General features: G+C 37.9%; 1 protein-coding gene across 1 annotated transcript; it reads right to left on the bottom strand.

Annotated features, from left to right (window-relative positions):
* Positions 1–498: 498 nt before the first annotated feature.
* LOC109101607 (estradiol 17-beta-dehydrogenase 2-like) lies at positions 499–15,735 on the bottom strand. The gene is made up of 5 exons (XM_019114982.2): positions 15,358–15,735; positions 14,346–14,558; positions 11,865–12,050; positions 11,586–11,723; positions 499–1,541 (listed from the first exon to the last, which is right to left on the bottom strand). The coding sequence occupies exons 1-5, from the start codon at positions 15,620–15,622 to the stop codon at positions 1,201–1,203; spliced, it is 1,143 nt and encodes a 380-aa protein (XP_018970527.1). The 5' UTR covers positions 15,623–15,735; the 3' UTR covers positions 499–1,200.
* Between the last annotated feature and the right edge of the window lie 211 nt (positions 15,736–15,946).

Here is a 15,946-nt window from a genome sequence, read left to right as displayed (position 1 = left end):
TTACGGTCTGTTTAATCAAATGAGGCTTAAGATGTGATCAAGAAAGTGTTTTTTTTTTTTTTACATGACAGATGTGTTTAATGTGTCAATAAATGTGTCAGTATACTCTTGTGAATTGTCTTATTTTGACTAATTATGAATCTGAAAAATAATTCACGGTTGTAATTAGGCCTGAAAAGACGTCTTTTTACCTTTCACTTTACAACCACATTTAGATGTAATTTGGACGTCTTTTTATAGACGTCTTTTCCACGACCTGAAAAAGACGTCTTTTCACCTTTCACTTTTCAACTAAATTTTAACGTTGTTTAGACTTCTGCCAATGACGTCTTTTCAACGAGTTTTTGCTGGGTGGGCAACAAACATTTTGAGGTCAAATTTCTTTTTAGGTTAAGTGGGCCATCCCTCATTGATCAAAAATGAGTCTGCATTTAAATTAAAAACACATTATTTATTAAAACATATTATCAGACAAACATATTTAACAAACCCCAAAAATATATGACCTACAGGTTAAGAGTAAAATAAATCATGTGTAAATCCACATGTAAAATTCCAAACAAATTGAAAGAACATGTTGCGCTGACATTAAATTCGATGAAATCTTAATATCAGAATATTCAGAAATCAGAATATTGATTTAAAAAAAGTCTTCAATATATTAAAGATGTGACTATAACACAACCAACAATGACTAGGGTAAAAAAAAAATTATAAGAGAAACATTTAAAATGTTAACAATATGTAAAAATGTTTTTTCTTTTTATGCTCTCTAAATAGTTTAAACATTTTTTTATTTTATTTTAAAATTAAAATGTAATTTTAAAAGTTTTATATATATTTTTCCTCTTATCCTTTCCTCACTCCACAGACGCCTCGACTTCCTTTCTATCCACTCTTTAATTTCTTCCATCCCTGACTTGAATTCCTGACTGCAGTCTCATTTCTGTTTGCTACATTTAGTGAGCAACCTTATAATTTACAAATAAAAATCTTACGTTAAACGGTTTACCACCATTTGAAGTGTGGCCACACTTAACACTGTCATATTGCACCAACCAAAACTATTTTATTATTTATAGAAATAGTGTCCCTTTAATTAAAAACCATTGTTATGCTCGGAAAGCACGGTACAATCAACGGCCCACTTTACCTGAATTCATCCAATGTAAATGTGAAGTGTGCGTCAGCAAGCACAAATCAAGAATTCAAGACTTCTGCAGGTTGAGGATCACTGCTCATAAACATTCGTGAGAGGATTCTGTCTGACAGTGAGGTGGGACAGTGTCTGTAGAGCAATGGAAAAGCCCACGCTGAGGCGCCGGGGTAATAGAAGGGTTTTGGTCTTGAGGACAGTATCGCATGTTTTAAAGTCTCCAGAAACGGCCCCGTGTCTGAGCTTGATACTGAGGACATGTGGACCAGCCGCTGCTGCATCGAGCGGATGTACTCTTCTCCGTAAGACGCCATCGCTTCCTGAGACAAACCGCCGAGGACGTCCTCCTGAGCGCTATTCCACTGCTCTCTGCTGCCCAGAATATCTGGAACATTGATTTTTGATGACAAAATTATCATTAATAAAACTGCATACAAAACCTGTAAAAAAAATAAATAAATAAATAAAAAATGGATCATATTTCACCTTAAGATTAAAAGAAAATCTTTTATCTCTTAACCTGAGATTAAGACTGTCTTTATGGTTTTCTATTTAAAAAAAAAAATAAAAAATGTCACTGTATTTTGCTATATGCTGAAATGACACTGAGAAGAATCTTGCTGCCTCTGTACATTATTAGTAGTGCAACAGTTTCATGATGAAAACTGAACATTAGACAACAGAACACACTTATTATCAGTGCTGGGTAGCTGATTACATTTCATCTGGAGTATGTAATCAGATTTAAAAAAATAGACTATATTACATTTTAAAATGCTCCTAATCAGATTACAGAAACTTACTTATTTATGGATTACATAGTTACAAATTATTTACAAAACGGAAGTAAATTACTCATAACTTTTTGATTCTCCCTAATTCTTCTTTTTTGTCTTAAAAATGTTCCTTTCTACATAATTCTGCTGTGTGGCCATGTAAATGTCAAAATCACAATATATAATTCAAACCCAAATGAAAAAAAAAATTTACTGTCAGTCAAGCCCCTTTGAACGTAAATATTTACTTGAAATCCCCGTGATTTAAAGGTAGTATTTTAATAATTAAACAAGATATTTACATGTTCCCTGATCACATTGAGATGCAGGTACTTAAAATATTTCACATTAAGTGTTTTTAGTTTTTATTTTAAAATAGTTTACCCCTTTTTTTTCTTCTATTTTTATAGACATTGTTATGATTTAATTAATTATTAGCTTTTCATTAACTTCAGAACGACCTACAGTTCTTTCATTTACCTCAGATCAATGCCATGTTTAATGTATTTCATGATGTTTTTACTTCTCTTTTTTATAACAATAATCTTATTTAAATCTATAAACAAGTTAGGTCAAAAGTAATCTAAAAGTAATCCAAGAGTAGTCAGAATACATTACCTAAAATGAGTAATCTAGATTACTGACTACAATTTTCATAATGTAATTTGTATAAATGAAGGTAATGTAAGTAATCTACCCAGCACTGCTCATTTCCAACTGAGACAACTGAAAAATTGGTATCTATGTGAAAAAAGAAAAAGCTGTCTGGTCCATGGTAACATAGCAACATGTCTGCGGTAAGCCAACTGAAACAACTGAAAAAAATCAGTATCTGTGTGAAAAAAGAAAAAGCTGTCTGGTCCATCTTATGTTTAGATGTAATTACTTATTCAGTACTTATGTTTAGATGTAATTACTTATTCAGCACCTACCCAGGGGGTGTTTATGCATTTTGGCCATGAGTTTTGGGAGCCTGAAAACGGGCTTCAGTGTGCACGTTTTTGCAAACAATACCATTATCTCTGTGTAAACTACAACAATATGAATTTGTGAAAACAGTGACATCATACTCATGCATACTACATGCTCAGTCTATAGGAATACGTATCACCAACTGCTGGCTTGCCATGCATAATACATAGTTTTTAGTCGTTTTCATGGATACGTGTGAATAGGGATTGTTTAGACAACATTATTGCATGTAAAACTTGAAAGAAAAAAAAAAAGAGCAAGAGCAAAACCTCTCACTTTTTAGTAGTGGTCATGTAACCATGCAACAGAGAGCATGTGGTTTCGGACGCAGCCTAAATATCATTATTGGTGTAATTTGGCAGTACAGTGTGGTACAGCAATGTTAATGCTAGCTAGAAAACTACTGAATGCACCTTTACTAGTCATGAAAATAGTGTTACAACCGAATTCTGATTAAGTTTGAGCAGTATGGAAAATGCAAAAAAAAAAAAAAAGTCATTTCACTTATTAAGCATCTAGGCATTGAAGACGGTTGAAGTTGGTTAAGTTTAACAAGCAAAATTTTCCTCTGTTCATCCATTATGCATGTCTTCAGCTGTGCAACGGGGCCTTATTTATAGCCTTATTTTGCACTTCATAATGCACCACACATTCTCAATCGAGACAGGTTAGGACTGCAAGCAGGCCATGCACTCTCTGCTTATGCAACCATGTTCTGTTCTGGGCAAATTTGGGCAGAATGTGGTTTGGATTCTGTGGTGGTTGTGCTTTAAAATTAAATTATTATAATCTTAATTTTGAAAGTCTGACAGTAATCAGTGTTGAGTACTACTTTTAGGTTAACCCTGCCTGGTTTAAATGTTTGAAAATGATTTACAGTTGAAAGTATTTGTTAGAAATTTAGAAAGGTAATCAAAAGTAATCACATGTAATCAGTTAAATTACTTTAATAAAGTAATTGAAATAGTTACACTACTTATTACATTTTAAATAGGGTAACTTGTAATCTGTAATGTGGCGGAACGTAATACAGTGCTATTACGTTAATGTGCTATCCTGCCAACCAATTAAAACTGACAATTAATCATTTATGGACTATTAAAAGAGGAACATTTCAAGACGGAGGGAGTGATCCGATGGATGGAGGAGAATCGATGAAATTCTTTCAAGCATTTATAGAGTTGTTAAATTACGAATATATATGTTTTTTTTTAATTTGGGTTCCAGCACATGTGGGAGTGGATAGAAATGAACAAGCTGATCAGTTGGCAAAGCAGGCACTGAATCTACCAGATATAGAGATGGATATCCCATTAAGCATAGAAGAGTTTAAGGCTAAAATTAGAACAATTATTAAAAGGAAATGGCAAAAATTTTGGAAAAAGGAGGAAAGAGGAAGACATTTTTCCATATTCAAAATCAAGTTGGAAATGAAAGAGGGAATTTTGGAAACAGGAGAGAGGATAGAGTCATAATGAGACTTTGTTTGAGGCACACAGCTCTCTATTTAGAATTAATGAACATGAGTCCAGGAATTTCAGTAAGTGTGGGGCAGCAGAAACTGTACAGTACTACTCTATTTGGCCGAGTATGAAAGAGAAAGGGCATGCCTGATGAAAGAATTAAGAGAAATGGAAATTGGTAAGTTTTCTCTTAAACATCTGCAACATAATGGAGGAAATCATAATATAATATATGATGCACTGATAAGGTATTTAAAGAAGTAGAGCTGTTTAATAGGATTTAGGAAAGGACTTTTGTGTGTGTGTGCGTCTTTCTTATCTTCTTTATGTATACATAGATTCCTCTTGATATCAAGGGTCCACACTCCAGCCCAGTAGGTGGCAGGAATGCACCTATCGTTTGTTTGCCAACTGCCATAAAAAGTCAATAGAAGAAGAAGACAGAGGGCGTGGCACAATCTTTGGAGACGTGAGCACGGATATGTGTGAGAGATGGCAGTGTAAGAAGTGTGAGCAGTCTGGTAGCACCTGAGGTGTGTGTGCGGCTTCGGCTTGAGAATGGTGTTATAGTAGACAGTGTGCTACTGTACAACTAGTGAACCTGCGTGCTATAAGTGAGTCATTGAGCTACTGTGGGAGAGTGAGTCCGTTTAGAATGGAGGGTGGAAGGGGAGATGAGTAGCAGTGGCCTGAATGAGTCGATTACACTTACCTGGAGATGACGGCATGTCTTATGTGGGCATGGAAGCTGCGGTGAATCACCGTTTCTCTGGTTCGGCTGCAGGCATGGGTATGTGCTTTTGAATGGATGGTGCCACAGTGATTGTTCCGGTCTATGCTGCAAAAGAGGCTCTTGGTACTTACCTGAACTCCAAAATACACCAAACGAAGACCAGCGGAGTAATGCTTGTGATGTTTTGTAATGTTTGTAATGTGAGTAATGCTTCCTGGGTTTTGATTTGATTTATCCATCCGAATTTAAATACATTGACAGGGATTTAACCTTGTCTGGCACCCGAACTTAACACAAATAAATAAAAATTATTATATATATTTAACCTGTGAACTGAATTTAAATTGTGGTAAATATTTTTCTTTCTGTGATCTGAACTGTTTTGATCCTACAAATAAACTGTGAAGTTGGGGATGGGTATGATCTCTTGAACTGTGCCTACTGTGAACATAAACGCTGCAGTTTAAATTGTGCAACCAAGCTTCAATATCTACGAAATGCTTCAGTGTGTGGTTTTAATGTGTATGCTGTGCATGTGTAAATTGAACTGCTGAATTTGAGGGTGATTTACCACTGATTGACCTGGGGTTCATTGTCAAATTGATTGGTTTATAATTGTACATTTGTCATTTTCTATTATTTTGCCCAAGTTAAATAGCATTACAATTGATTATTTTGCCAAAGTTTGTTATTTTTGGACCAGTTTGTTATTTTGATCCCTAACAAAAGAGACACAGACCATTTACTATTTTTTACACTTCACACACTGACTAAGGCCCCGTCCACACGGAGACGCGTTTCTGTGAATACGCACAAATTTTTTATCGGATGGGCGTTTCGTCCACACGGATCCGGCATTTTTGGAAGGTGAAACCGCTATTTTTTGAAACCGGGTCCCAGAGTGGATAAATCTGAAAACGCCGTCTCAGCGTTTTCGTGTAGACAGCGAATCCGTGTATTTTCTGAAACGATGACGTCATGAGCCCACGTTTCACCTCTAGTCAAACAATGCTACGTCATGTAACAGCAACAAAAACATAAACACTGAATGATTGTCTTTTTATTATCTAACATTAACACAGATTAATAAATTTAATGTTCCATGTTCGTTTGTATACCGTGCACAAGGTTTATACACATAGTCCATGTCTTCTTCTCCCTTTTTAGTGTATCTCTGTGGCAGAATTATAGCGCCACATGCTGGTCTGGCATGTTTACTACATAGTTTTGTGTTGGTTTTGTGGTTTCGTGTGGATGCAGATATTTCTTGAGACGAGGGGGAAAAAAAAGATCGGATAGGGAAAGCTCTGGCTTCGTGTGGACATAGCCTAATAGTACCTTAAGTGGAAACTCCCAGCTGGCAACAATCAGTCCCTATCATCTCACATGCATATACCCCCAATTACAATCAAACTTCGCAATCTGGAATCCAAGTGTAGTTTGTGTCATCCATTCTGACTGGCAGCATTCCAGTGCAAAACCTCACCTGGGATCCGCATGGAAATTCCATGCAGATTTGTCCCACCCCTGAGTCGTCTTCATCCATGGGACAACAGGAGTTACCACATAAGTTACAAACACCTGGCAAAGAGATACAACAACTTATCAAACAAGTACCAGACTTGGACACGTTAAAGACATTTATCCAGCGAAAGGAGACCACAGTTTCAGAACTCACCCAAGAGGTCAAAGATAAGTTCAACATTCAACTCAAATGTTAACTGCAGTAGCTAAAATGGAGGATATTTAGAAACAGTTATTTTAGTGCATTGCCGATAACCAACAAAAGATAGAGATGGAGCAGTGGACTAAATCCATAAAACGTTTGATCATAGAGGAATTAAACAATGGGGAGGCTACTGTTGTGTCTGAAGTGCATTTTCTTATCCAACAGCTTCAAGCAGAAGTTCAACAGGACCTCAAAGCCACTTTCCTGAGTCTGAAAGACATTCAAAAGCAGCTCACAAAAGAGTTTCATCAATGCAAAACCCAAATGGACTGCACCCAAATTTAAAGCAACACTCAAAAGTTTCAGTTAGACCTGTCTAAAAATCTTCAAACACAGATAAAAGGGATCATAACTTCTCAACCACAAACAGTAATATCATCTTCCACCATTGTGCAAGCATCATCAAGCCCAGTACCTACTAATATGGATATACCTCCTTCCATGACCAAAAGTGATGATCTAATGTAATGATCACATTTGGAAAACCAGCTGAACATATAGACCCACTGAATTATCTTGACTCAATGTCAAGATTTTCTGGCATTGCATCCTTTAGCAGATGCGGATCTTTTAGCTGCATTTGGCACAGTCCTGTATGGAACCACTCATGACTGGTGGAAAGTTGCACTTACCTCTGTATTCATCTGGACTGAATTTGAGGCAGCTTTTCTCTCTGCATTTCTCTCAGAGGACTACGAAGATGAGTTGGCTGGAAGAGTGAAAATAAATGAACCCATCAGAGACTTTTTGTTACAGAGCTTTGTGCAAGAGATGGAAGTCAACTTTGACTGAAAGTGAAATAGTAAAGATGATTCTGAAGAATATTAAACCTCACCTTGCAAGCCACCTCCACAGTAGAGTATTCATCATAGAGTATTTGGTGAAGCTAGGACATCAATTGGAGAAAGACTTTGAGCAGCAACAACGCTGTGAAAGCAGTTTACACCATAAACCAATCTTTGTCACAACAAGTACCTATAAATCAGCAGATGGACAAGGCTTCAGTTCAGTGATAGTGGTGTAAAGGTCATCATCCTTCGGGAAAGTGCCCTCAATTCTCATCATCTTCAAATCAGTCATCTCAACAATGGCAACCTTCTCAAAGTAAGAGACCACAGCCAAATAAAAGTCCAAATCTAGGAGGTCTACCCTCCACAGTGCAGTCTTGGCTACAAAGTCAGCAACTACATTTAAAAAGAATTATGTTATGGATAGCACCCGATGTACAGTACCACAACAACTTGTCATTCCTATCAACATTGGTGCCTGGAAAGGTAAAGCCATCCTAGACACTGGAGCCAGTTACACCATTCTGCATGAGAGCTTGTGGAAGGAACTTACCCCACAAGAAAGTCTTAATCCATGGACCTCGGGACCACTCTATCTGGCGAATGGCAAAGCTGAAGTTCCACTAGGTTGGATCAATGTTATGATTACGCTTCATGATCAGAGTTTTTCAGGGAGGGCAGTAGTCCTTACTTCAGTGTCATTGACATGTGCATCAGTCTTAGGACTGGCATTTATTTTCCTGAGTGGAATTCAACTTAGGCTACGTCTACATTAATCCGGATACATTTGAAAATGGCGTTTTTGTTTTAAAATGCTCTCCGTCCACACTAGCGTTTTCAAGCGTTTTCCAAAAGTGTCTCATCCACACAGAAACATCAGAAAAAGTAAAATTCGCTTTCTGCGCATGCATAAAGCCTCAAAAAAGCTCACTGCAGATTATACACATGGAACAGACATGAAATGTTTTCATGCAGTTTTTCTGACAGGAAATGTTATATATTTTATTTACGAAAAGAACTCACCATTCACTGATGCGTCCAGGTCGCACACACTCACGATTGTACGTCTGATCTATAACGCAACTCGCGATCGCAAGTAAATTTGATTTAATCTTTGCAGGACTGTGATATGAAGAGTGTACAAAGTAACACATCTATAGCAATAGTGTGAAAGTGCATAGCACATAACGTGCACAATACCAGTATAAACACGGATATCTATTGGTATAATATGCGTCACATGACTAAACTTGCATCATCGTTTTCACAGTCCACAGTACAACGCGAAAACGGCGTTTTCAAATTTATCCACTTTGGAGAGCGTTTTCAAAAAGCTCAGTTTTCCTTGATAAAAAAGCCATCTCAGTGTGAACGGAAGGCCAAAATGGAGAGAAAAAGATGCATTTTCAAACGAAAACGTATTAGTGTGGACATGGCCTTAATGTTGCTGAAGGAAAATATTTAAAAAAATTTAAAAGTGCCCCTGAAATGTAATACTTCTTTCAACCAGGACAAGCTAGCATTTCTGCAAGAAGAACCTTGTGTTCATCGAACACCAAGCAGTTTACCAGATCTCAACAAAATCTTTCACTTTTAGGCACCGTTCCACCACCTCAACCTACAGCAGTGTCACGAGAGACTGATTTCACACTTTCGGATGACCAAGTCTTAATTAACAGAGCAATCGAGGAAGCAGCTTTACATCCCCATGAAGAAGTTCTGCTCCGCCAGATCTTGGAAATGCATCCAACCCTGTGCACTCGTCAGCCGGGATGAACGAATGTTCTTGATCGTTGCCTGTACATCTGCCATCAAGTACCCATTAACCCTCTAGGGTCGAAGCCCGCACTGATGCAGTCTGTCTCATATTTTCTTGATGACCACGAAAAGTACTAAAAATATTCTGTATTCATTATATTCATTTTTTACCTTACAGATAAGAATAAGGTATCGTTTTAAACTGCAAAGGGTCTACTTTTATTTGTGTATAGTCATAATAACAACAAAACAATGTGCTTTTGTAAAATAAAGAAAATAAACAGGGTGCACTTTCAGTCTTCACTGTCTCAACAACAAGTCAGATACTTTTTGTTTTTGGAAGAAGACAGTAAGGGGAATAAACTTTGTATTTACCTCAGACGAAGATGCTGAGAGGAATAAGCCTTGTATTTTCAGTCAACTCATTCAATGGGCACTTTGTCTACAGAGATTTGATTTGTGTAGGAATTCCAGAAAGGAATGTTGAATGTACAGTAGCCACTGATGCTTTTTCTCAAGTGCACCACTTACCTGAGTGTAATATGTACACCAGTAGGAAAGCGGATTCAGAGTTCCCAATTTCCCCTGAAAACATCTGGAACGAGCAACATCGTGATCCTGAAATCACTAAAATCTTTCGTCAGAGAACGAATCCACTGAAAAGGAACAGTATGTAGAGTTTGAAGACAAGTTATACCACATCACTCACCTGTCAGATGGTAAAATCCAGTACTGTGTTGTCATTCCTCGTAGTCTTATACCCACCATCTTGGTGTCTTCAAAACATATAAGCAAGTGCAAGATGTTGCAAATTGGCATGGTATGTGGACTGATGTAAAAAATATGTCAAGAGTTGCATGAAATGTCAAACCCTTAAGAGTGACAACAGCAAGCCTGCCGTTAAACTTCAACCAATCATCACTTCACGACCTGGTGAAATGTTTGGAGTAGATATAATGGGACCAAAGAGCTCCAAAAAAACATGAATACTTGCTCTTCTTTGTAGATTACTTCTCAAGATGGGTCAAGCTATTTCCCATGAGACATGCAACTTAACACAAATAAATAAAAATTATCTGGTAATGTAGGAAGCCAGGAATGTGTTGCAGTCATCACGTTTTGAGTGTATATTTTCAAAAATACATTACATTCATAGGTCGTCATCTCCATATTAATTTGTCAATGAAATTAGGATACAGTATGACCCCACAACCTTCAAATTCGCTCTTATTAAAAAACACAACTTGATCCTAGAGAATTAGTTAATTACAGACCTATCTCAAATCTCCCCATTCCGTCAAAAATACTAGAAAAGGGAATATTCTCTTAGCTATGTTCCTTGTTAAGTCCCTTTCACACTGCGATTCCGGAAAATACACAGGTAATGTGTCCTGGCAATTGTTCCCGGGTTGCTAGATTTTGCACACTGCCAGTGATTACCCGGAATATGTGTGTGCGTTCACACACAACCCGTAAGGGTCCCGTGTGACGTGTAATGTACAAGTCGAAAACGCTAGGCACGTTAACTTTCACTTAAGCTGGCGAACGATCTTAGCTTCAGCGCGGATTAGTGAGGAACTAACTGATCTCTGCTTCGTTACAGTTTGCACATATTTGTTTCTTCGCGAACGTTGATCTGCCTTCAAAACACGCTAAAAGAGTCGTGCGATAACGTGCGTCATCAACACGACAAGGCATTAGTTCTGGCTTTTGTTCACACAGCGCTTGTTCCGGGACTGAACCCGGCAATGTTACTAGGTCCCCGGGAATCAATCCCGGGATGTGTTTGCGTTCACACAGAAGGCGACCCGGCAATGTTCCAACAATTTTCCGGGTCCAACGTGCAGTGTGAAAGGGGCTTTAGATAGAAATGATATCTGTGAGGATTTTCAGTCAGGATTTAGACCGTATCATAGTACTGAGACTGCTCTCATTAGAGTTACAAATGACCTGCTCTTATCATCCGATCATGGTTGTATCTTTCTATTAGTGCTACTAAAAAAAGATTTTGACATTAGTGGAACTACGTTGGCCTGGTTCAAATCATACTTATCTGACCATCATCAATTCGTAGCAGTGAATGAAGAAGCTCTATATTTCTTAGCTCTATATTTCTCCAAGGCCCGATGAAACATACCAATTTGCAAAATTAACATAATGCATAGTTGATATAAAAATAGTTATTGGTGTGAAAGGGCTTTTATTCTCACTTGTTTTGAAACCTCCAGGCTGAATGATGATGACTTTGACTCCCCAGCGTGAGAGTTCCTGTCTAATCGTTCCACTGAACGAGATCAGCGCTGCTTTAGATGCCCCATATCCTGCGAACCCAGGAAGTGGAACTTCTCCTGAAGGAAACCAATGATTGATTTCAAAGCTGTTAGTACTTATTGGTATTTTATACTCCTTAATGTAACTAGATATATGTTTTGTAAGAGACTATTCAGTAACTGAGGTCTACAAAACTGCATGTTTACAAAAACGTTTACCTGCCATACTTGATATATTGATGAGTCGTCCTTTTGATTGCCTTATCAGAGGCAGAAAGACTTGTGTGATTTCCACACTACCAATAAAATTCACGTCTAAACATTTTTTGTACATTTTAATTGGCAGAATTTCTCCATCACACAAGTATCCCAGCACTCCGGCATTGTTCACTAGTGCCCAGAGTCCTGCCCAGAGACAAGTCACAAAAAATAACATGAATTCATTATTCCATATGTATACTACTATACTTTAAACAGTAACATTTCTTCATGATTACTAGTAAAGCTTATTGCCACTATGAGAGAGGTTGCCAGGGCATTGCTATGTGGTTGCTACAGTGCTCTGAGCAGTTTGTAGCCTGTTGCTAAGCAGTTTCTTGGGTTTCCTGAGTATTTATAGGCCTTGAGTTATACAGCTTCTTTGGCATTCTGATCTACTATGCCGTTACTATGTTTTTTGGAAAGTTGCTAGAATGTGTTTCTAAATGGTTGCTTGAGTGCTCTGGGGTGTTGCTTTGCAAATCAACTAGGGTGCTCGTTGTGATTGCTATCCATTCGCTAGGGGTTTTAGGGTGTGATTGTTATGTGGAGTTACTACTGTTGACACACTATTTTCCTAATTAATGCTGTACAGTTGCTTTGACACAATCTGTATTGTTAAAAGCACTATATAAATAATGGTGACTTGACTTGACTTGACTAGGGTGTCTGGGTGTTATTGGGTCATTGTTAAATGGTTACCAGTGTTCTTAAGGTTATTGCTAGTTTTTCTAGGTTGCTAGGGTTCTGAGTAGTTGCTGAGTGGTTGCTAGGATGTTCTGGGGTGTAGTAAAGTGTTTAAGTGGTTATTTCCTAAGGTGGTCTTCTGTGTAATTGCTAGGATGTTGCCAAAAGGCTGTTTGGGTGTTTTGAGGGTTGTTAGGCAGTCGTTAGAGTGATCTTGGTGGTTTTTAGCATTTCCATGTGATTGCTATGCAGATTCTAAGCGTCTTGTTGTCTTCGGAGCACCTTTATCATTTGTTTTTTAGACCTGTGCTCGCCTCTCTTGTTATTTACACTACATGTGCAAATTGGTGGGTGGGGCTAAACAGGCAGTGATGTAGAATCAGTGGGCGGGGCTAAACGGATAAAATGGGGCCATGTCCACACTAATACGTTTTCGTTTGAAAATGCATCATTTTCTCTCCGTTTTAGCCTTCCATCCACACTGATAAATCAATTAAAACTCAACTAAAAAAAAACCTCTCAAAAACTCTCTCCAAAGTGGAGGCTTTTGAAAACGATGATGCAACTTTAGTCATGTGACGTACATTATACAAATAGATATCCATGTTTATACTGGTATTGTGCACGTTATGTGCTATGCACTTTCACACTATTGCTATAGATGTGTTACTTTGTACACTCTTCATATCACAGTCCTGCAAAGATGAAATCAAATTTACTCGGGATCACAAGTTGCGTTATAGATCAGAAGTACAATCGTGAGTGTGTGCGACCTGGATGCGTCAGTGAATGGTGAGTTCTTTTCGTAAATAAAATATATAACATTTCCTGTCAGAAAAACTGCATGAAAACGTTTCATGTCTGTTCCATGTGTATAATCTGCAGTGAGCTTTTTTGAGGCTTTACGCATGCGCAGAAAGCGAATTTTACTTTTTCTGATGTTTCTGTGTGGATGAGACACTTTTGGAAAACGCTTGAAAACGCTAGTGTGGACGGAGAGCGTTTTAAAACGAAAATGCCGTTTTCAAATTTATCTGGATTAATGTAGACGTAGCCTGAGGCAGTGCTTTAGAATCTGCAGACAGGGCTAAACAGGCAGTGATGTAGAAGCAGGCATTGATCATCTTCTACGGAGGCGGTGCTTATCCACACTATTACATCATAGAAACATCCCAAACAAGAACATCCCATAAGCTGTTGTTTTGACAGACTGCCTTCAATATAAGCTGTTTTTAGACTAAAGAGAAAGATTTGAGTTCTGAAACTTGAATAATGTTTTTATAGTACACTGACCTGATGTCAAAAGATCAAAGGAATTTTGATTTCTCAGTTCATGACCCCTTTAAGGTGTTTCTGTTAAGTGGCAACTAGGGTATTCTGGGTGATAGCTAGGATATTACTAAGTGGGTGTTCTGGGAAGTTGCTTTGTGGTTGCTAGAATGTTCCATATTATTGCTAAGATGTTTCTAAGTGGTAATTAAGGTATTTTGGCTGGTTGCTAGGGCTTTTTAAGCAGATGCTATGCTGTTGCTTGAGTGTTCTATATAGTTGCTATGATATCGCTAAGTGGGTGTTCTGGGTAGTTGTTGTGCAGTTGCTTAAATGTTCTAAGTGGGTTTGAGTGGTTTTAATAGTATTCATTTCATTCATTCATTCATTTTAAATCAAAAGACTCAAGTCTTTATGAGATTGTAGTCTCTATATATGGTTCAGATCTCTTCTTCAGTGTACTGTAAGTAAGTAAGGTTTTCTCACCCGTTTCACCTGTTTGGCTCTGGATGTACTGGAGAGCCTGTGTGATCTGGCTGCTGTTGGTGATGTCTAACTGTAGGACGGTGAGGTTTGGTGATGCAGCTTTCTTAAGCTCCAGAGCACCAGGACTGAGTTCATCCAGAACCCCTGCAAACACCCTCATCCCTGCGCTGTCTAAAAACCTGGCCAGATCATGACCAAAACCCGAATCACAACCTGTGAGACAAACACAAATCCAGTTTCGACACCTATTCCACAATTCCAATGCATTATGGGTAGTATTGGATAGCCGTTATTGAAAGCATCTATACTGTATAATAACGCAGCAGTTCATATTTGTTTATCATTTTAATTTGTACAGAAACCAGTCTGTTTCCAGTGACATGCAGCAGTGATTTATGGTCTTATAGAAACCAGTGCAGTTAACCTTACTGAGAGAAGTTCAAAGTGCAAAGTTTAGTTGGGTGGCAGAGAAATATTGTTCAAACATGTTCACATTTCATTGCATAAAGACAATTTTGGGACCAATTATATTGTATGTACAGTGACATTTTTCATGACTATTAAGAACATTTACCCCCAAAATCATATTCTCATTACTATAATACTGTATTAACTGCTTTAATTTTTTTTATTATCAGCCTAAAGGCATTGGATTTTTTTATTTTTCAAATTATTGATATATACTGTTATTTATACTGTGAATGCTGATAACATAACTGTATTGATTTTTTGACTGGAAATTCAGGACTGGAAATATGTACTGGACATTTAGGAGGAATATCATAAAACAATGTCACAGTGCAAAACAAAATCCTAAAATTAGGCTTCATTTCTTAATACAAACTGCAATTAATTATTTTATATCTAACTCTTGATTTAGTAACTTTTAATGAGATTCACCCTTCTAGAATCAGTGAAAGACAATTAATATATATTGAGATTCAAAATATATACAAATGCACAAACAGAATTTAGCCAATAATGCACAGACGCAAACAGGATAGTGTCTTACCTGTGATCAGTACCGCCTTGTTTTGGGTAGGCAACGTGACCCCTTCTCTCCCTACATAGTGGATGACACTACACAGCACACTCACAAGGCCTACTTTAAGGGCACTTGAATGGACCAAACAGCTCAACGTCACTCCAGGAACCAGAAGCAACACCAACCACCTCACTGACCAGCCCTCAGCAACCCGCAGAAGCAGCAGCCCAGCACAGACTACCACCAGCAGATCGTATAGAAACCCCAGACAGCCTTCTACAATCCCCTCCATTTCTACACCAGACACAAGAACGAAGCAGCCAATGCTATCAGGAGATCTAGAAAGGCGCCTGTGAGATTACCACGTGTCTATTGTGCTCAGCTGGTTTGTTGAGTGTGTGAATCTTGTAGGTTTTATGCTTGACACTGCACACAGACATGAATCCCGCCCTCAACCAGTGCATATCATATTTTGTATATTTAGGCATGTGTAAACGTGCCTACGGCTGGAGAAAAATTGGGCTGGAGGTGAATTATATAATTTTATTAAATAAAACTCAAGTCCATGTTTCATCTTAAGATACAAACAGCTACACTGAAACAAATGGAGACTATA

This window comes from Cyprinus carpio, chromosome B25 (genome assembly GCF_018340385.1).
Source record: "Cyprinus carpio isolate SPL01 chromosome B25, ASM1834038v1, whole genome shotgun sequence".
Lineage (NCBI taxonomy): Eukaryota > Metazoa > Chordata > Actinopteri > Cypriniformes > Cyprinidae > Cyprinus > Cyprinus carpio.
Note: the sequence above shows the minus strand (reverse complement) of the source record. Positions and strands in the feature narration are given on the sequence as shown.